This window comes from Carassius carassius, chromosome 34, assembly GCF_963082965.1.
Source record: "Carassius carassius chromosome 34, fCarCar2.1, whole genome shotgun sequence".
In the NCBI taxonomy this organism is placed as follows: Eukaryota; Metazoa; Chordata; class Actinopteri; order Cypriniformes; family Cyprinidae; genus Carassius; species Carassius carassius.
The window spans coordinates 25,082,422-25,105,972 of NC_081788.1; the positions used below are offsets into that span (position 1 = coordinate 25,082,422).

At 34.8% G+C, this 23,551-nt stretch overlaps 1 protein-coding gene across 2 annotated transcripts; it reads left to right on the forward strand.

Annotated features, from left to right (window-relative positions):
• The first annotated feature begins 730 nt into the window (after window positions 1-730).
• Window positions 731-23,475, forward strand: LOC132114853 (DENN domain-containing protein 2C-like). 2 transcript variants are annotated; one of them, XM_059523213.1, is made up of 19 exons: window positions 731-1,114; window positions 3,819-4,849; window positions 6,003-6,127; window positions 6,984-7,096; window positions 8,499-8,666; window positions 12,452-12,524; window positions 12,607-12,651; window positions 12,750-12,937; window positions 13,723-13,832; window positions 13,919-13,988; window positions 14,186-14,263; window positions 14,346-14,486; window positions 15,483-15,631; window positions 15,731-15,908; window positions 16,799-16,840; window positions 20,380-20,488; window positions 21,859-22,101; window positions 22,196-22,282; window positions 22,357-23,475. In XM_059523213.1, exons 2-19 carry the CDS (start codon window positions 3,984-3,986, stop codon window positions 22,386-22,388), a joined length of 2,817 nt encoding a protein of 938 aa, XP_059379196.1. In that variant the 5' UTR covers window positions 731-1,114; window positions 3,819-3,983; the 3' UTR covers window positions 22,389-23,475. The 2 variants fall into 2 exon arrangements, with proteins under 2 accessions (XP_059379196.1, XP_059379197.1); XM_059523214.1 differs by having other exon boundaries at window positions 3,931-4,849.
• Window positions 23,476-23,551: the final 76 nt, after the last annotated feature.

Below are 23,551 nucleotides of genomic sequence, written 5' to 3' on the forward strand. Positions count from 1 at the left end.
GTGATTAATGACATTCTTCTGTCGATGGATTCTGGGTTAATAAACATCTTGATTCTTCTTGATCTAAGCTCTGCATTTGACACAGACTGCCATTAAATACTTATCTCTCGCCTCACTGATATTTGTATCACTGGTTCAGCTCAATGATAGAAAATATTATATCACCATATAAGGGTATAAATCTGCCACTGCTTCAGTTTCACAGGGTGTTCTTCAAGGTTCAGTTCTTGGTCCACTTCTGTTTATCATATATATATAAATATATATATATATATATATATATATATATATATATATATATATTTGTATGTATGTATGCATAGGCTATTATTATGTAAAATCACACATGTGCTTACAATACAACATTTTAAAACGTGTGTGTAAACCGAAATAACACAGACTTACACACACACGCACGCACGCACACGAAATACACGCAAAATTACATAGTACACTTGTAACCTATTAATATTAAAGAGCACTTTATGGGCTAAACTGCTCCCCATAAAATATTACCAATGCATTTTAATGTGAAGTAGTTTTAGCATATATTTGCCTCATGTCACTAAAGTGTTAAAACAATAAAATAAAGACAATAAAGTAGCATTTCGGTTTCAGTTTGAGTTTCTATCGAATCAGTTCCTAGCAAAAACATATGGGTCATTTTATGAAGAGATATTTTTAATTTACTGCAGCAGCAGTTCGTGAGCTGATTTCATCCTCTCAAGAGGAACTGAAGCTGAAGCTCAGATGGGGAACTGACAGCACAGAAGGAGGACTAACCGAACACATCCACTCCTCAAGGAACGCCGAGAGCAGTTTCTGACGGGAATATAAACAACACCAGGAGTTACACTGTTGCCAGATGCAGGGAATTATTTGGTACTTTGTTACGTCGGTTAGTCGCTGTGAAAGTGAATGGATACAAGTCTTTTTTTGACCCCTCGAGGAAGTTTTTAGCCGCCTGGCTAACTTACCAGCCGTGAGATATGAAGACTTCGGGTTCACAACAGAGTTACAGACTCAGTATTTACTCTAAATGAACTGTTTTAAAAACATATATTTCGGCGAAGTCGAACATATGTATAGTGAAACAGCGAACAAGTTTGCCTAAGTAAGTTTATATTTTTTCATAACAAAAGCTCTAAACTGGCTGTATAATGATAGCGCTCTGGTTCGCTGGTTTTATTAATTTAGTATTTCATCTATTTATTGATTTATGTAATGTTATCTAACTGAATATAAACGTTAAATGTTCTTGTTGTTTTATTTTGATTAATGTAAAAATGTTTTAATGAATTTATTTCATTTTTATTTAATTATAGGCTATTTGATAATTTTCTATATTATTTTTCGTACATGGTTTTAGAGCCTTTCATAATAAATATCCTTTTTATGTTTTGTTTAATTGTTTATTCAAGTCTCATTATAGACGCCTTTTATTAACATTTAAACTTTGTTAAAGTTTACTCTTAAAGTAATTACACTCCGCACAAATTAATTTGTTTTTGTTGGATAAAGTCAATTTTTTTTTATAGTTAAGTCATTTATTAAATTTTACAGCTCAATCTGCTTGGCAGTGTTTGACACAAGGTTTTGTCATATAAACATGATCAGGTTTAGCTTTGACAGTGAACTCACTCACTTTCCCACACTCCTGATCTACTCCACCCAGAGGCATGTTCTCTCATGCACAAGTACATGGGGTGGGTGGATCACCTGTCCAAGGTAATATTATGTCTTGATTTTCCATCATTTGAGGGCTGGGGAATACTACTGTCTGGTTGATGTTGCTGTGTTTTGTGTATGTCTGTGGTTGCTGATGACTCTTTTGATAACCAAACCCCAAACACAGAGCTTTGTTGGCATACCTGGAAGCAGGTGCCTTGGAGAAAAGAAAGAAAGGATTTATACTGCCTCTCAGGTTGTGGGTTAACATCATGAGAACGTCCCCTTCACATACATTCAGGAAGTTTAAGTCAGAATGACTGGAGTTAGGCGGCTTACTCACAGACTCTCAGAAGTTGTGATTAACTGCTGGTCTGGCCCGTCCAAACCTACACAGACCATCTGCACCGTTCTGCGCCTGTGGACTCTGCGGTGTTCAATTTCATGCCAGACATCTGAGTCACCAAAAAAACATGCTTGGAAATACTACACCAGATTAAAATTTGTTAAAACATCGTTATAGACGTTCTGCTGATCCGGCCTTCCGGTGAATCAGGAAACACAGGCTAGGCCTTCCTGCACACACTTTTAGACACAAGTGGGTCAGTAGATGTGATGATCAAGGGGGATGGGATCTGTCTCAAATCACGGAGAGATTCCAGTGCATCTGTTAGATGTAGGTCATCCAGAACAAAGGCATCATTTTTGGGTCAGGCTGATCAAATATGGTCGTATTTACCGAATTATGTCGTTCAGTCCCAGTGCCAAGAAATTCCAGCAGGTCTTCACTCTCAGCGTAATGTGTAATGTGTCCAAAACACTTTGGCCACAGATGAGGGCTTGTATAAGAGCTGCAAGATCTGTCCCATCTACAGTTGATGCAGGAATGAGTAATTTCAACTAACCTCTTTTTGTTGTCAACTTGTTGCATAGATACCAGCGTTTATTAACATGCATGAAATCTTGCATATTTTCCTCACTGATGTGCTGACCGCTCGTTCTTGTGCCACAATGAAGGCCCTTCTATTATGCGCACATGGATGTGGAAATACTGGAATGCCTGTCCTTTTCGTGCCGCACCTGAAAGAAGCTTTTGGAGAGGAGTGAAATTGAATTATATTATGCTCAAGTGTGTTAATGCACGGCAGTGCTTGGGGCAGGCCCAGCTGGAAGGGGTGAGAGTGGGGGTGGTGGGTGTTCCTGGGGATGGAGGCCCCCACAATGCTTTGTCTTCTCCCATATTCATGTGGTTGTCCATCTCCATTTTGTTAAAATTTTAATTTTTAGTTCACTGCTGACCTTTACGGTGCCAATCTTTGGTTTCCTGCTTTTTTTTATAGAGCATACAGGGACCACAAGCTTTTGTGTGTGCCAAATGTGTTTGTTAGTTAAACTAGAGTTGCACGATATTGATTTCTTTTTTTTTCTTTTTATATATATATATATATATATATATATAATACTTGAATTTTCACTAAGAGTATTTGAAAGGCAATATTTAGGAAAAATATTTACTATAATATATTTACTATAAAGATGTTTTTTGAGTGTAAAATCTTGGTGAAAAATGTGGGTGTTCATCATATTTTGGTTTACACTATTTTTTAAATGAACCTCTTTCAGTAACCATTTCAGTTAAAAAAAATCTTTGAAAAAGAAAGGAATCTTTGAAAGTTTGAAAGTGACTTCATAGGCCACATCCCTGCTGTTTTTGAACAACTCTGTAAAACTATAAATTGTTAAAATTGCAATAATGATTATTTAATTGTATTATAATATTAACAACAACAATAAAATCATTATTGCAATTTTTAGCAATTTTGTATTTTATTTAGTATTTACATTTTTATATAATAAAATATGATGTGATATTAAATAAAATAATAAAAAAGTAAATAATACTGTAGAAATAAAGAAAATGAAGGATTACAAATAAAAAATACTGTAAAATCAAACCATTGAGCTCAGAACAGCTTGAGTAGATGCTAAGACACTGTTTCGAAGTACATGATTGTAAATGCTGCGCTTGAAACCAGTAAAGCATATATTTATCTAATTAAATTGCAAAAGCTATGCTGATTTAGTTACGCTATATATTCTGCCGCACTAAGTTAAACCCACTTGTTGAGTTGTTGTTTTTTTCTTTGCAGACTCCAAACTGAAGGAAGAATGACAGAGGAATCGAATCCTACAGAGAAAGCATTCTTCTGTGAACTGTATTAACATCTCTACACTACGAATGAAGGGTTTCTTCCTTGATAGGCTTGCTGTTGCAATGCCACACAGTCCTGTGGTGTGACGGCAGCCTCGTCGTCATGCTGGCCCTTGGAGTGGACCATGTAAAAAGAGAGGGGAATGTAGTTGCAGGAGGAACAGGAGGGAAGACGGTGACGACGTCAGCATGGCCAATCACACGAGAACCTGCCGTCAACATCAAGCAGAAAATCTCCCAGTGGGAGGGACTTAGCCAGCAGGAGGACGTCCGAAGTGGGCATATTAAGCCCCAGCGGGCTCTTGCATCTAGTAGGCTTTCAGAGGACTTCCTTGGAAATGGACTTGATGGCAATGATGGAGGTCATAACAAAGCAACTGTATCAAAAGCCAAAAGCCTGGGTTTAGATTTCAGGGAAAACCAGATGACTATTAGACCGATTACAGGAGAAATCCAATCTGATTTCCTAAGAAATGGATCTAATTCGAATAAATTTGTAACATCAACTCCTGTGACTAAGCCTTTAAGCACTGTAACCCAAGGCCAAGTGGCTAAACTGAATGTTAAAAGCAATAATATCAAGATAAACCATATCACAGATGACAAAAATACATCTCTACCTCAATGTGTAGATGATCCAGAGGCGTCATTGCCTCCGGGGAACTTTTACACTTCCAGGGGTTTCTGGAAACGACTGGAGGCAGATGAACCTTTGTGGGAGAAGGATTCCTCGATGGTGACTAAGTGTCTTGGTGAAATTGGACCTTCTTCTCCTCCACCTAAACCACAGCGTACATTCCAGTACAAGGGTGCAAGCAGTTCGCCCGGCCAGTGGATCCAATTAGAGAACCAGACTCCATCAGTCAGCAAATCGAATCAAGTCTGGAAGCATGACAACATATTAAAGCCACCCAGCTGTCCACCTCCTCCTTGTCCAGTTAACGGGTTTTCCAGAAACAGAAAGAACAGGTGAATACTTTTCCCACAGTGCAGATCACAGTATACAGTTAATCCCAAATTTACGAAAAGGAAAGGAGGGAGGTTTTAAACTAGATACTGTAGATACTGCAGTTCTTTAAACTAGATACTGTCAGACGCTGCATTAAATATATTTAGGTAATCACTCATACACAAATATTGCAATATTTAGAATTTGTTTAGTTATCATAAACAAAGTCTTTCCTTCATTGAGGCTTTAAATGTTGGTATCAGGCATGTAAACATCAAAACAATCATTTGGGTTACAAATTGGAGAAAGAAAATACAAATGAAGTACGAGATCAAATACAAAATTGCCATCAGTAATATCTTTAACATCATTTTTAGATTCATATGATGCCATTTCCACCATTATCACTGTACAGTCTTTCAGTTCTGTTTTTAATTTTCTAATTTAAAATAAAATTGACCCAGTGTGTCATATTTTCATTTTGCTGCATCTCTAGTAATGTCGTGCCATCAAATGAGTCATTAAATAATTGGGTTAATAAAACGGCAGATTCCAAAACTTCCTCATATAATTATATTGTACAAAAAAACTGGTTGATAACCCTTTATAAATAGCATTTTGCTGGCTTTCAAAACCTGTTGAACCTGGTCACAATGAAATATCCTCAGAACAATAGGTGTTGGCTTGAAACATTCTCTAATCGACATGCCTTACCTTGTCTTGTTCAGGAGAGGTGTGCTATTACTTTTCAAAGTGGTAAGATTTTCAAAACCCCATAGACACTGAAGGATCCAAGCCAGAATATCATAGAGCCTTAAAGTGACAGTTTATGTCATCGTTTTCTCACTCTCATGTCTCTGTCCACATTTGGCCTACTTTTGTTCCTACTTTTTGTTTCTACTTTTGCTGAGGTCACTCAAGGGCTTTCTGAACACTCTTCTGGTCACGCTGTTGTGTTTCCTCCTTCCTCTAATTGTTTTTCTACCTAATCATTTGAAACCCAGTGTCTGTTCCAGACATAATGTATCAATTCTATATCATGTCTAATTTAACTGTTTGATATGAATTCTGGAACATTCCTTTTTGGATTAATGGTCACCCTTTATGAAAGACTCAAAAACTGTTGAATCACAATACTGGGACTGTTCTCACTCTTGGTCTCTTTCTTCACAGGAAGTCATTTGAGTTTGAGGATGTGGTACAGCTGACAGCCCAACAGGCCTCTAGAGGGAAGGAGGGCCGCCGTTCTGGTCTTTTCCATGCTTGGTCTGAAGACAGCATCTATGAGGATGTCATTTGTGAGTGATTTCTGAGAACTCCAAGACACACGTCATTGACCAGATATTACTAAGAAGCACAGTAGAAAATATATCTGCCCTGACTGGAAAAACTCAACTTTTTTCTTGGACACTGCCAATCAAATGTTTGGGTTCAAATATATATATAATTTTTTTTTATTTTATTTTTTTAAAGAAATTAATATTCTTTTTCAGCAAGGATGCATTAAATTGGTCAAAAGTGATAGTAAAGACTTTTATAATATTACAAAAAGAGCAGCGAATCAGCATATTGTAATTCTATTTTATTATTTCATTAAAGACAGGAGTAATGGCTGCTGAAAAATCAGCTTTGTATCACAGGAATAGATTATATTTTAAAATATATTCAAATAGAAAACCGTTATTTGTTCTGTTTTTACTGTAGTTTAATCAAATAATGCAGCCTTGAGCATAAGACACTTCACAAACATTTAAAAATCATACCGACCCTCAAACTTTTTAAGAGCAGTATACAGTTTTTAGTTTTGTTATTTTTAGTATTGCATGTTTTGACATGCTTTGCTTGCATTAATTAACATGCTTACATAGATGTTTTTGCCCATTTCATCATATCTTGCTCTGGTTTTGAGATGGTATGCTAATTAGATAGTCTAACTTTTAAAAATGCTTCCCAAGATAGCTGCATTAGACCATCTAGCTGTTTTTGAAAGCAAAAAGGCATCTTATTCGCCGACTAGTTGATTTAGAAATCATGTTGTTTTGCACATCCGTATTTGTCTTTAAGCTATAGTAGAGAACACTTAAATGTTTTTGCATGACTTATTATTATGGTAGCTAATGGTAGATCTTCTCATTTTCAATTAATCATTTGCAGCGGATATATCAAAAGAGAACCCATATGAAGACATCAAACTTTCACCTATGTGTTTACCTATAAGACGGCCACGAAACTACACAGTTGGACAGAGAGAGAGCCCACACATCAAGGTGACTGTCATTGTAAATGCCTATAGATCTAGTCAGATTTCAGTATGTAGCATATGCACTATCGTTCAAAAGTTTGATTTCAGTAAGATTCTTTTTGAACATTTAATTTTATTAATCAAATACTTGTCTTTAAATTAAACTGGACTTTTATTTTGACGTTTTAACGTGAATACCTTTACAGTTCCGTGTTTGTGATGTGACGCTAGTTTTACTCCAATCAAATGGTCAAATGCTCATGAAGTGAACGCAGCATGACTCTCAGTGCAGTTCTGGAGGGGGGAAAACATTTCATAAGGCTATTTTAAGAAATAATTGAATAGATTAAGTTGTTTTTATCCATGTAAATATGTCAATGACTTGCTGAAGTGCATGAAAACCAGCTATGTATGTATTAGACCCGGAATTAACGTCTCTCTCTCTCTCTCTCTCTCTCTCTCTACTGTATAAAAAGTACATTATATATTATTATGTAAAGTATAATATTATACACTATAATATAATATAGTATTGTATTATAGTTATTATATCCAAGTTGTCTGTCTGGAATGCAGCATTAGGTTAATGTCAATAAACGAGCGTGTACTACAATTACGAGTCATTCTATAAGGTGAAATTTCAGCACTTGACAAACAGACAGCGACTCCTCTAAGCAGCACTTAAAGCACAGCTACGTGATTGTTGGGAAACGCACGTGAAACAATAACGAACGATCGTAAAATTACTCGTAGAAAACGCTCTTAAGCACTAAGATCAGGGAAACCCGGCCCAGAACTTTACACAAAGGCAAACACATCTTGTGTAACACAGGAAAGCACGTTCCTGTAGTCTAGTAAAGTAGTGTAGTTACCAATATTATTAGGGTAATGCGTTACTTTACTTCGTTACCCAAAAAAGTAATATAGTTACTGTAATCCGTTACTTTGTAACTCGTTACCCCCAACACTGATTAGAAGTGACATAAAAGACATGTATAATGTTACAAGAGATTTACTTATCTAATAAGTGCTGTTTTTTTTACTTTCTAGTAATCAAAAAAATCCTAAAAATGCATCACTGTTTCCACAAACTGTTTTAGATATTGATAATAATAATAATGAAAATAATAGAATAATAAAAAAAATTCTTGAGTAATTGCTGCTGGAAATTCAGCTTTGCCCTTATAAAAACAAATTCCATTTTAAAATGAGTTCAAATAGAAATCAGTTATTTGAAATTGTAATAAGATTTTACTGGTTTATTGTATTTTTGATCAAATAAATGCAGCCTAGTTGATCATAAGAGACTTTCATTTATTGCCACTGTTTATTAATTAGAAAAAGAAATGAACATGAAGGCCACTGGCTAATTGTTGAGCTAAACTGTCTGTTTTGCCACTTCTTCTCTTGTCTGTTACTGAATGCAGATCTCACAGAAAACTTTCACACTGTTACTTAACGGCGACAGGCTGGATAAAGTGGGGAGGGACCGCAAAGAATCCATTATGACACTTACACATCCCTCCACTACAAGCACTCCTAAATCATCAGCAGCCAAACTTGCTACTACGTACAAGACAAACCGACAACCCCCGGTAAACCCACACGCATAAACATGTGCCTCAGGCATCATTAAGCATTGCTCAACATTCACCTGTTCCTCTGATTGTATGCATGTGAACTTTAACCACACTTTTACATGACATAATAAATTCTTCAGTTTTTTATAAACAGAAGCTGCTCTCAAATGCTTATAATACAGCCCAAAATCTTTATAGAAAAACCTACCTTCAGTAGTTGATAATACCTAGTTCAGTACAAACTTTACAGTAGCTAAAGTTTTTTTCACAAAATAAATTGTATGACTTAGCTTTAATGCACAAAATAACAAAAAGCAGACAAATGTCAAAAGTTACAGTTTCAACGTTTCAACAATCTCTGAAGGAGTGGGAAAATATGTTCAAAAACTCAACTAAATGTAATAGAACTTTACATGAAGGCCTTTTTATTTAATTTATTTTAAATCTGTAGGTTTCTGTCACTGTTTGGATGTAGTAAAACACCTGCAGTTGTAGCATAAAACATCATGGTCATATTTGCATTTTCTTTTGTTACTGGCCATAATTCTAATCTTGAAATCCGGATTAGGCATAAAATAATGTTTTCAGAATCATTCATACATGTGATATTTTGTTATCAGTTGACTGGAAACTGTGCAGTCCTTGTTCTGTTGGACTTAAGCGCAGTCTTCACTCAGATCTTCAGTCCAGCCATTTTTAAATGTTCCGAAATCTTGGTTGAAAACAAAAGGCGACAGGTCTTTTTCAGTCTATGCTCCAAAACTTTGGAACACACTACCCTTAACTATCAGAGCTTCTCCTACATTAAGCCTTTTTAAAGTATCAATTAAAACCTACTTCTTTTCTCAGGCTTATTCTTAATTTGGGTTTATCTTATGTATCTCTTAAATGCTAGGGGTTGTTATTTTTTTTTGGGATATAGTAGGTGTTTTTTCTAATCTTCTTATTATATATTTAAATTTTGTTTAAATTATCTTGTTATGATTGGACTGAATACCTTCCATACCTGTTTTATTTGTGTGTACTTGCTTTGCTTGTGAAGCACTTTGGTCAACATTCTTGTTATTTTAATGTGCTATATAAATAAAATTTTACGTTGACCTTTGACCTACCATAAACATGCTACAGAATAATAAAAATGTCAGCATATTTAGTGGGGAAGTTCAATTCAATTCAAATGTATTTGTGTAGCGCGTTTAACAAAACGCATTGTTTCAAAGCAGCGTTACAGAAACTGCATGTTTCTACATTACAAAGCAGAAGTGAATGTGTCCAAGTAATGTTCATTTCATAAGTGAACAGTTCAAGATAATAAAATCATACAGCTAGCTAACATGAATTAATTTTAGACAGAAGCTCATTAAAGCAATTATTAATAGTGTGATCATATTGCTTACAATATAGAGACACTTTGGCACTATTTTTGGAATCAGCACCCTAAAATTAGTAAACTAAAAAACAAGTATTAGATTTAATTCAACAAATATTATGTAGGGTGGAGTAATTAGTTCATACACAAACCATTTTTGATACATTGGATACATAAACCAATTCTCTAGCCAGTTTTGTCCCAGTTCTCATGAATAAATTAGAAGTGAATATAAGTAGAAAGAGAAACAGACATGAAAAACATAGTGTGAGTAGAAATGTCAGCTTTGATGCTTGAAGAGGAAGAGGGAGGGAGGAAGTGGTGAGAAGATAGATGGATGGTGGCAGGAAACGCTCCCTTTTTGAGCACAAGTGGTTGAGGAATATCATGAAGTGCCTGTGCATCATACTGGACACTGCTGACTAATCAGCTATGTTCAGCTTTGTGTCAGTATGATCCATACAGTTATTTTGGAAAAGCTAAACTCAGTAGGTCAGGCAGCGTAGATGTAGTTCATGGAGAAATGCTGTTTAAATAATGAGAGCGAGCAGAAAGGGGAGGTTAGAACCGTCCTGCCTTCAATAGAAATCACTCATTTTAATATCAAACAGCATGTGGGAAATGTCCAGTTCCTTTAGGATGTGCTGAGTAACCAGCACAGATGTTGTTTCTTGTGTTCAAAGTGACCTATCTGAAGACACTACCAAACGTTTAATTAATAATATACTATTATATAGTATTAAAGTAATAACTAATGTTTTGTATTAGCTTTTGTTTTTATATTTTCAGATTTCATTTTAAATTCTAGTAATTGTGTTTTGTGCACATCATTTTTGATAGTTTTTTTTAGCTTTAATATATTTGTAGTTTAGTTTTTAGCACATTTAGTACTTAAGATTGTTTTATTTTTAGTTGCCAAGGCAACTTTTCTCAGGGTTAGAAGTTTAAGTTTTTCATCTAATATTTATATACTATTTCAGCTTTAATTCAATTTTTAAAAAAATTAAATATAGTTTTAACACATTATTTAGATTAATATAAAGCTAAATGCAGTTACAACATAATGTTCTATATTTCTTCAACCTAAGAACCTACTTGCTAAGTCTGTCTTTTAAAATAATAATATTAGTGTTGATGATGCTTAATGATATGTAATACTATATGATTTAAAAAGTAAGAAGTTTTGCTGAGGGGCTATGGAGTACATAAGACCAAAACAGGCGGGATACACTGTTTTAGAGTACAAATCCATAAGAAATGTTTAAGAGTAATCTTTCTTATGTTGATTGAGGCATACTTTTTCATTCATTTATATTTTTTAATCATACCTTACTGATTTTATTGATTTGTAAATCTTTCTCGTCCTTTGTGGTCCGACAGGTTGTTATTGTGCCTAAAGTGAGACCGTATCATGTAATCATGTTTTAAACCAATTTGAACTCACAAAGAGCATCTCAAGACAGTAAAGATTCATAAACCCACAATCAAGTCTTTTTTTCTGTCTGTGATGAATTAAAGTCATGACTTTTTAATTTCTAAGCTCAAGTTCATGTTTGTATTGTTCAGTGTATTGCATTCTGGTACCTAGCAACCTCATAAAATCACTCTCCCGTGACACTATTTGAAACTCATGTGGAGGTCAAAGCAGTGCATGACACGTGCTTTGAGCAGTGCATAAAAAGGCCTTTACTGTCCACACACATGGTGAGCATTATGTTTTTATCGGGGGAAAGCACCACCACGCTGTTTCCGCTCATCATGGGCAAATGTCCCAACAGTTGCTGTCTTACTGTGTGATGTGGTCTCCATAACTATGAATCATAATTAGCTTATAACATTTTCTCTGGCCAGACATACACATGTAGACACATGTCGCTGGTCATTATGACACATCTAGTCTCATGGTTGTAGTATTGTATTTTGGTTGCATCTGTTTCGTATTTGAAACATGTATTTGTGGGGCTTCCATTGTAATTGCATTTTGTAAAGAATACTGAAATAAAAAAAATCTCATTTTCCACAAAACTATTAAGAAGAACAACTGTTTTCAACGTTATGATGACAAGAAATGCTTCTTGAGCAGCATATCAGCATATTAGAATGATTTCTGAAGGATCATGTGACACTGAAGACTGGAGTAATGATGCTGAAAATTCAGCTTTGATCACAGGAATAAATTACATTTTAAGACATTAAAATAGAAAATAGTTATTTTAAATTGTACAAATATTTTACAGTATTACTGCTGTTACTGATTAACATATATACAGCCTTGATGAGCATAAAAGACTTTTTCAAAAACATTTTAAAAAAATCTTACGGCGTCCCCCCAACTTTTGAACAGTAGTGTACAAACTGAAGTTCTAATCAGCCTGGAATATTACTTTAAGTGAACTCTAATGAAATATTGTTTGTTGTGTTTCTCATGTAGCTTGTAAACAGAATCCAGGAGATATTTGAAGCCAAAAGAGGAAGGAAACGAGTATGGGTGACAGCAACCAGAGGTGAGAGGATGCATATTTCATATTTAGCTGGTTTACCAAGAGAGAAAGTCTAATCATGCAGTAAATGTGTGTTTTATGGCAGATGAATTGAGTGGAACAGAGAGTGATCCTGAGGAGAGCTCTAAAGGTCAGTGTCTCTCGTTTATTCAAGTTTAACTTGTATATCAAACCAGTTTAGCGATTTTTATAAACCCATCAATGCTGTTTACATTTTTTTCCTCATAGATCACTCCCAGCGCACAGTGTACATTCAATCAACTTTAAAGCGACGACCGGGTTACCGCACTTTAGAGAGGGACCTGATCCAACTACAAGAGCAGCAGCTTTTCCAGCAATTTGTGGTTGTGTCGCTTAGAAAAGCTTTATCCGAAAACACATACATCCCTGAGATCACACAAAAGTTTCCTACTAAGGTAAAGAGACCTATAAACTGTAATGACAAAATCTGGAAATAATATAGGACAGAGCGTCATTTGAGATTTGAATTGTGGAGTGTGTGTTTCACCATTTTCTTTTTTTCAAATATTTTATTTATTTTTTAAATGTCTGTCATATATTATAATTCAAATTATTGTATATAAATATAATAAAACATTCTAATAACATTATTTACATTTTAATTGTCAATACATTAATTATTCATGTAACACTGAAGAACTGGAGTAATGATGCTGAAAATTTAGTTTTGCCATCACAGGGATAAATTACATTTTAAAATAGAAAATATTTGACACCGCATTTAACTTCTAATATGATGTTTTGGGAAAAATAACATGGAAATGATGAATTTTCTTCCTTTTTTTATATTTATATTAAATATTTATATATTTATGTTTATATATAAATATATATTTATAAATGTATTTTTATGTTTATATATTTTAATTCAGATTATTTTATATAAATATAATAGAATAATTTACATTTTAATCTGAAATTAATTATAATTACATTTAATAATAATATAAAACTATATATAATATGTATTTATATGCTGTAAGAGTTATTTTATATAAATGTAATATAATAACAATATATTATAATTAATAATTTTTCATTTTAAATACATTATAATTAATTTATTAATATTACTTTTATATTATTATATTTAAATAATAAGTCAATATAGAAAAATGTCATCATTATATATTTGATTTGGATAAAATATTATTTTTCTGTCTTTTTATTTTGCATTTAGTTTGATAAGTCTTCACGTCTGACTCGTGAGGCTGAAGACAGATTAAAGGCGATTCCCAACTTTTGTTTTCCTGACTGTCATGACTGGCGTCCCTCTTCGGACCACATCAGGTAACATGCAAATAATAAACTATTTATGTTACTTGGCTAAATAACTAATTCACACTCCTAATATAATCTTTGATTATCGCCCGCAGTGAAACGTTTTCTTTTGTCCTAACGGGGGAGGATGGGAGTCGCTTATTTGGATACTGCCGCAAAATCCTGGTGAGATTGTAAATATGGTGGTCATATTAACCAATTAAAATAATACTTGGCCTAAAAGTCTCCTTTTATTCATCATGTCTTTCAAAACCTTACATTATGAAGGTTTGAAAAATATTAGATTGAATAAATAATATGTGTATTGTCAGTGGTAAATCTGCACTAACTTTGACCTTTGACCTTTGACCTTTATCTTGCAGCCCAATGGGAAGGGGAAGAGACTGCCTGAAGTTCACTGCATCATCAGCAGACTGGGCTGCTTCAATCTCTTCTCAAAGGTCAGGGACATTTCCTGTTTAATCAGCACTAAACCAGTTCGACCGATGCTGAACTGTAACTGTCTGAAATGTTTGGGGGTAGATCTTGGAGGAGGTGGAGAGGAGGAGAGCGATTTCCCCGGCCTTGGTTCATCCTTTCATGCACAGTGTCATGGAGGCTCCCTTCCCTGCTCCTGGACGCACCATCACCGTCAAGAGCTTCCTGCCGGGCTCTGGCAATGAGGCAAGAAGATATTGTTTAAAGGAAAAATAGCGTTTAGTACTACATGTGATTTATTCTCAGAAAATGATTTTTTTTTTTTTTTACAAAGTTTTGAATTTAGTTTGCCCCTTAATAATAAATATTCATTTAAATCTTGACATTATTACTAGTCATACATGACAACTTGACCTTTGTAGTTTTATTTTTCAACATTTATTTTATTTTTATTTTATTATTTATAGCCATTTTATAAAAACAATTAATGGTTGTACCACCAGTGAAAAACTTACATATTTTATTAAGAATTTAATTTTTTTAACTTTTTTTGTTTTTTTAAGATTGTGGAAATATAATCTCGAAACACATACCACTGAACAGATGAAAATCCATAAATTCAAACAACAAAGAATTTTTTCAAAGAAAATGTTTCACATGAACATTAAGCAATTTAACCACTAATGACGTTAAAATAAATTTAAATTGTATATGAAAAAAATAATTCTTAAATGTAAATAAAAAAAATCAATAAGATGGGAATATCATATGCACATTTGAACAGCCTTTTTACTATAAACTTTGAGCTTGGAAATACTTTACTACAATTTTCTGTATTTTCAAAATTATTTTTAATGTGATAACACCTATGACAAAAAAATCAAGAGATTAGCATTTTTCTTGAATTATTTATATTATTAATTACTTTTTTTCAATTGTTGTATCTTGTACTTATACTTAGCCCTATTGATAAAAATAAAAATAATTTTAATAAAATGTTATTATTAATAATTACATTAAATAATTATTTATTAATTACATTTTATTATGTTTTTATACATTTTTAGAAAATTTGTTAAAATTATGCTTTACACAAGTAAAACTGTAAATAAATTAAAACTGTACAAACAATATACAGTCAAACCATTTCATATATTTTTAGATTGTTTTCATACAGATTTGTCAAAGAAGAGGTTTGTCACTGCCTTTGGAGAATCATCCGTGTGTCTCTGTTGTGTGTAGGTTCTGACTCTGTGCAGGCCGGTGGACTCTCGTTTGGAGCACGTGGACTTTGAGAGTTTGCTGCACTGTCTCAGTGTGCCCAGACTGCTGCAGGTCTTCGCTTCTCTGCTGCTGGAGAGGAGGGTGATCTTCATCGCAGACAAACTCGGGTACAGACCACCACCCATGCTGATAACCAAATATAGCAGTCTGAATGCCAACTAGAATTAAACTCAAACCTAACTCTGTTTGTTTTTTACTCTGGCCAGTGTCTTATCCCGCTGTGCCCATTCTGCCTTGGCTCTGTTGTATCCTTTCACATGGCAGCACACATTCGTGCCCGTGCTTCCTGCCAACATGCTGGACATATGCTGCTCTCCCACTCCCTTTGTGATGGGGGCGCTGTCTCCGTCCCTGCCTGAGGTGCTGGATATGCCCATCGAGGAGGTCAGTCACTTTCAAGGAGCCTATTTAAGTCCACTTATATTTCTAATCAAGGATTTATTTATACCAGTATTGATCGTAATTAAGTTTTTAGTAATAATTTCAACAATTTCAGTTTTTTGACCTATTGACCTTAGTCAGGGTGGCGTATTATTAATTTCTAACAGGAATGAAAATTAAGCTGTGAGAGAGTATTGATGTATGATTTATTGGTGGTCATGTGTGAATGTGTCCAGTAATTTGTCTGGGTTAATTTCAGAACGATACATTTAAACTTTAAACTTTCAAAATTACTTAAGACTCATCTGGCTTGTAGAAAGAGAAGTTTTTTTTTGGACGCTGACATGGATCCTATATAAGATGGTGGTGATGATGATGATGGTGGAGGTGAGCTCTGAAATTTGATTGACTATGGCCAGAGTTTAATTTAATAACCACCATTTCTTGAATTGTTTAACAGCTTGAATTTGGATCCAAGTTAAGTCTATCAAAAAGAAGTACTTGTTTTGCAGGTGCAAAAAAAAAATACAAAAAAAAAAATTAATTACGTGTGTGTGCCATGAAGAAACATTAACATCCAAGGATCCTTTCTATTGGACAAAAGATTATTTTAGTGGGAATGTTAAAATGTTCTTTACTCTAATGATATAATAGTTCTTTTAACAAAGGCATCCTTTTGGAGCCTTTATTTCAAAATGTAGGAGGTGTTATAAATAAAAATCTTCATTGAAAACAAGATTGCATTCGTCTTGTTCAAATAATCTGATAAACACTGTAAAATTAACTTTGCATTCTGAGGTTCCTGTCAGGTCCAAAAAAAAATTCTAGGTATGTGACTTTCTATTTTGAAAGACCCATGCATTTTTTTTTCTTTTTTTGTGTTATTCTTCTAGGTTCTTATTGTGGATTTGTGTGCGGACAAGTTTGTTGTTCAGGTGTGTATGCACGTTTCAGTTTCTTAATACAAGGGTGTGTCCTTTTGAAAGTGTCACAAGTGCGTGTTTGTGAGGGTGTAGTCTGAAACTCAAGTCACAGCCTGAGCAGCTCTTATGTATTATCAGTCAAAGACATAAATTTGTCAGTTTTAAGAAGTTTTGGCCTTATTTATATTGTCATCCAATTCCATTTTGTTTCCTTATACACTACCCTTATATTATTTTTGTGTCAATAATATCCCCAGTTATTTGAAAAGAAGTCTCTTATGCTCACCAAGGCTGCATTTCTTTGATCATAAATGCAATAATAATTTGAAATAATATTTCAATTTACTGTGATCACAAAGCAGCCATTACTGTCTTCGGTGTCACATGATCCTTCAGAAATCATTTTAATATGCTGCATTTCTACTCAAGAAACATTTCTTATCGTCAATGTTGAAAACCGTTGTTGCTTCATATTTTTCTGGAAAACATTTTTTCAGGTTGCTTTGATGAATAGAAAGTTAAAAACAGAATTTATTTGAAATATAACTTTTTTGTTACATTATAAATGTCTTGCCTGTCACTTTTGATCAATTTTGATTAGGGCTGTCAAATCAATGAATCACATCCAAAATAAAAGTTTGCATATACACAATATATATGTGTGTACTGTGCATATTTATATGTATATAAAAACACACACATACATGCATATATTTAGGATTAATATATGTATGTATGTATGTGTGTATATATATATATATATATATATATATATATATATATAACATTTACATTTATTCATTTAGCAGACGCTTTTATCCAAAGCGACTTACAGATGAGGACAGTGGAAGCAATCAAAAACAACAAAAAGAGCAATGATATATAAGTGCTATAACAAGTCTCAGTTAGGTTAACACAGTACACATAGCATTGGATTTTAAATAATATAATAAATAAAAAGAAAACAGATAGAATAAAAAAAAGAATAGAGCAAGCTAGTGTTAGAGATCTTTACACATACACACACACACAACATACAATTGCATAATAAATAAAAAAGAAAATAGAATACAAAAAGATTAGAAAGGTAGTTAGATTTTTTTAAAGAATAGAATTAGAATAGTGAGTGTTAAAGTTAGAGGGTCAAATAAAGATGGAAGAGATGTGTTTTAAGCCGATTCTTGAAGATGGCTAAGGACTCAGCTGCCCGGATTGAGTTGGGGAGGTCATTCCACCAGGAAGGAACATTTAATTTAAAAGTCCGTAAAAGTGACTTTGTGCTTCTTTGGGATGGCACAATCAAGCGACGTTCACTTGCAGAACGCAAGCTTCTAGAGGGCACATAAGTCTGAAGTAACAAATTTAGATAAATGGGTGCAGAGCCAGTGGTAGTTTTGTAGGCAAACATCAAAGCCTTGAATTTTATACGAGCAGCTATTGGAAGCCAGTGCAAATTGATAAACAGAGGTGTGACATGTATTCTTTTTGGCTCATTAAAAATTTATCTTGCTCCCGCGTTCTGAATTAATTGTAAAGGTTTGATAGAATTGGCTGGAAGACCTGCCAAGAAGGCATTCCAATAGTCCAGCCTGGACAGAACAAGAGCTTGAACAAGGAGTTGTGCAGCATGTTCCGAAAGAAAGGGCTTGATCTTCTTGATGTTGAATAAAGCAAATCTGCAGGATCGGACCGTTTTAGCAATGTGGTCTGAGAAAGTCAGCTGATCATCAATCATAACTCCAAGGCTTCTAGCTGTTTTTGAAGAAGTTATGGTTGATGTGACTAACTTGATGGTGAAATTGTGATGAAATGATGGATTTGCTGGAATCACAAGCAGTTCTGTCTTGGCAAGGTTGAGTTGAAGGTGATGGTCCATCATCCAGGAAGAAATGTCTGTTAGACAAGCTGAGATGCGAATAGCTACCGTCGGATCATCAGGATGGAATGAGAGGTAGAGTTGAGTGTCATCAGCATAGCAGTGGTATGAAAAGCCATGTTTCTGAATGACAGAACCTAATGATGCCATGTAGACAGAGAAGGGAAGTGGTCCAAGAACTGAGCCCTGAGGCACCCCAGTAGATAGATGTTGTGACTTGGACACCTCACCTCTCCAAGATACTTTGAAGGACCTATCTGATAGGTAAGACTCAAACCATTGAAGTGTGGTTCCTGAGATGCCTTTTGGCAGTAGAGTTGATAGGAGGATCTGGTGGTTAACCATGTCAAAAGCAGCGGACAGATCAAGCAGAATAAGTACTGAAGATTTGGATTCTGCTCTTCCCAGTCTTAGAGCTTCAACAACGGAGAGCAAGGCTGTCTCAGTTGAATGTCCACTTCTGAAGCCAGATTGGTTGCTGTCAAGGAGGTTGTTGTGTGTGAGAAATGTAGAGATTTGGTTGTACACAGCTCGTTCAAGTGTTTTTGCAATGAAAGGAAGAAGAGAAACTGGTCTGTAGTTCTCTAAAATAGATGGGTTGAGGTTGGGTTTCTTAAGTAGTGGGGTTATACATGCCTGTCTAAATGATGAGGGAAAAACACCAGTGTGGAGGGATGTGTTGATGATGTGAGTGAGTGCAGGTACAACTGCAGGAGAAATGGCTTGAAGGAGATGAGATGGAATAGGATCAAGTGGGCAAGTAGTAGGGTGATTAGAAAGGATGAGTTTTGAGACTTCTGCCTCAGAGAGTGAAGAGAAGGATGTAAATGAGTGTAGGTTTGCTGGTGATATGAGCTTGACTGATTGTGGTGTGGAAAATTGTGCTCTAATGTGTTTAATTTTATTAATGAAAAATGTTGCAAAGTCGTCAGCTATTAGAGATGAAGCAGGAGGGGGAGGAGGAGGACAAAGAAGTGAGGATAATGTTTTAAAAAGCATGCGAGAGTTAGACGAATTGTTAATTTTGTTATGGTAGTATGTCATTTTAGCAGTGGAGACATTAGCAGAGAAAGAAGATAGGAGTGACTGATACACAATAAGGTCAGTAGTATTTTTGGACTTGCGCCACACCCTTTCAGCAGCTGTAAGCCTAGAACGGTGTTCGCGTAGAACATCAGATAACCAAGGTGCAGAAGGGGTGTTACGGGCTGGCCTGGAAGATAAGGGGTAAACAGTGTCTAAACAAGATGTAAGAGTGGAGCAGAAAGTATCAGTAGCATATTCTTAAATATATACATGTATGTGTGTGTATTTATATACATATAAATATGCACATTACACACAAATATTATGCAACCACAAACTTTTATTTTGGATGCCATTAATCTCAATTAATCGATTTTACAGCCCTAATTTTGATGCATCCTTGCAGAATACATATTCATTTCTCACAAATAAACAAAATAATAATAATAATAATATAAAATAAATGACTGGCTCCAAACCTTTGTACATTAGTCTACATCAGACCACTAATTGCTGAAGATCTAATTGCTGGAAAATAATTTTGTGAAATGTAATCATGGGTCTGTTTATCTTGTCTTTTTATCAAAATGTTTTGTTTCTTTCATAAATTTGGCCTATATTCATCTTTCTCTCCTCTCTGTTGCCCTAGCTTGGAGATGAGGACTGTATCTTACCTAGAAAGCTGCAGGCAGCGCTTCAGGATATACTGGAAAACAGGGAGGAGATCCTAGAACAAAACACAACAGACGGGGAAGGAGGTTAGACTGATCACACGTGCCATTATTCACAGCTGAACCCACAGCATCTGTTCACACACTCAGTTCAATTTTAAACCGGTTTCATTCATGTGACTGAAGCTTTGGTCCATTGTCCTATCGTGTCAAAATAAGATGTTCACCTTTTAAAGTCCTACTGTCTTTTTATTCATTATGTGATGAGTAACCAACCGTTAAACAAGGCCAGTGATGTCAGGAATGTGCTGACAAGTATGATTTCAGGCGTACAGATGTTTCGTTAAGCTGGCCCAACAGCAAATAGTCATTATGCTGGTTATACTAAACATTAAAGGACTAGTGGCTTAAAAAGCACAGTTTTCTTTCCTATGTTGACATTTCCTGTTAAAACAGGAAGATTAAGGTCTGTTTTTTATCAAATAGCAAATACTTTTAGACATTATCTAGAGAGCATATGATTGGACAAACATTTGATCTAAAATGCATACTTAATATTTTTGGTTTGGTTTGCTAGAAGAGAACAAAAAAAAGTTAAAGGAATAGTTCTCCCAGAAATGAAGGTTTGCTGAAAGTTTACTCGCTCTCAGGCCATCCATGATATGTTTGTTTCTTCATTGGAGCAGATCTGAAAAATTCTGCATTACATCACTCATGCCAATGATACATGCCAACGATTGAAGTGAATGGGTGCCATCAGAATGAGAATCCATACAGCTGATGAAAAATCACAATAATCCACACGACTCCAGTCCAACGGTTAAAATATTGTGAGGTGAAAAACTGCGTTTTTAAAAAACAAATCCATCAAGGCGTTTTAACTTTTTTTAATCAATCTCTTTTAGCCAAAATACCAGTCCATAATCCATAATAATGTTTTCTCCAGTGAAAAGGATCATCCCCTCTTATTCTCTTATATCAAAATCCACCATCATGATTTTAATCCACCATCATGTTTAGAACTGTTTTGGACTATTTTTGCTTTATCCATTTTTCTCCCCTGATTCAGATGAGACGATTTTTTCAGTGTAGAAAGCAATATTATGGATAGAGGACTCTTATTTTAGCATGAAGAAAGGGTGTGATGTTAAAAACATCTTATTGATGGATTTGTTTCTTAAACGGACATGATTACACTTCACAAGACATTGATTGATGGACTGGAGTGGTGTGAATTTTTGTGATGTTTTTATCAGCTGTTTGGACTCTCTTTCTGATGGCACCAATTCACTTTAGAGGATCAAGTGATGGAATGCTAAATTTCTCAAAATCTGTTCCGATGAAGAAACAAACTTTCATACATATTGTCTGTTTTGTTTTGTTTGTTGTTGTTTTTGTACTATGCATGCAGTATCAATGTGTCATATTGTCATATTGTGGTTTTATTATTCTAACAGATCAATCAGACCTGAGCACTTTGGTGTCAGAGGCGTTTGTGTGGTTCTTTGTTGAGCTCGTCGGGCATTATTCTCTCTACATGAGCGACACAGGACCCAGTGGCACCCGAGAGCTGCAGAGAGATGCTTTCAGGAAATCTCATCCTTCCCGAGGAGTGCGACAGTTTCTCCAACTCTTCATGGACACGCAGATGTTTGCTGGTTTCATTCATGACCGAGAGCTCAGAAAAGGGGGTGTTAAAGGTGAGAGAAGAAATTGTGTTGGAAAAAAGTTTTTATTTTTAGGGCGAACTGTTCCTTTTAAGTAATGAGAGAATATTTTGTCCTTGTTTAACAGGGCTGTTTGAAATGAGAGCAGCAGAATATTTGGATTCGTATCCTGAACCTGAACCTAGTGGAGTCAACAAATTTCTCAAGGGTCTTGGTAAATCTTTTGCCTCTTTTCCATTTGTCTAGCTATTTTTCCAGTGTTTTACTAACAAATATGTTTGTTTGCAGGAAATAAAATGAAATTCTTGCAGAAGAAATAGAGAACCGTGTCAGACCCCAAGTACGAGCCGCTTTTTTTCAAAAGTGTGTGATGACTCAACCAGCATGTCAGTTCCTCTCCCTTAGCCAACACACAAGGGTGGAGATGAGGTCAAGGCTGGAATCAGCTTGTTCTGCCCTGAAAATCCCCTGCTTGGATTTTCCGTTCCATCACAAAATAGGAAAAGACTGGAAATTACAGTTAATAAGCACAAGGAACAAAGACGACTGAATTAGAACAGAGAGAAAAGGGAGGAGTCTGTGTCGTGTTATTGTAATTTTGATGGCCTAAATAGGGAAAAAAATGACTTTGAATGCATAATAACAAGAGTTGGGTTAATGGACTTGTCAGAGGTCTGAGATTTTTTAATTGTCTTTATAATGTAATTTTTATTGAACTATACAATAAGATAAGCTTACGTTTTAACTGAAAACTTTTTACAACTGAAGAAAATATGATGAAGGATGACTTCTATTCCCCTTCAGGAATTAATTTATGATTCTTTATATGACATAAATTGCCTTTCCAGGTTTTTTATTTTTATTTTTTGCCAAATTTTCTGTATTGTGAAATATAAAAGTAAATGTTTGTTTTTCAGAGGCTTTTACATGTTGTACAGTTTTGTTTCTGGTGCAATGTTGGAAAGGAAGTGTGAAACAGTGTGATCTTGATGTGGAAATTGAACAGTTTGAAGAATGTCAAGAGAATGGGAATGTATAGGGTGCATGGGTTAAAAATGTATGGGAACTAATAATGAAAGTATACAGGGAGTATACAGTGTTATTAAAATATACACTTAACAGCAGTAATGTGAATTTGGTGAATACTTGAAAAAAGCTAATTGGCTATAACATAGTTTTGACTAAATTTTGGATATAAGTGCATTTGTGTTGTTTAAATATTCCTTAACATGTAAGAAGTAATAACTAGTGTATAAGTAGTGATCCATTGAAATCAAATTTTCGAATGGAAACGTTACTTTACATTGATTAGAGACAGAGGCATTGTTGATAGGTCTGTGTAACAAAATCAGTCCAATCAAATTTAGGGCAGAACAAGCCCATTGGACCCCATCCAAATACCCCACTTCCATACCTAAAACACATGTTTTACAGTCCTGCTACGTGTTACACCCACAATTTCAATTTGAAAATCACTAGTAGC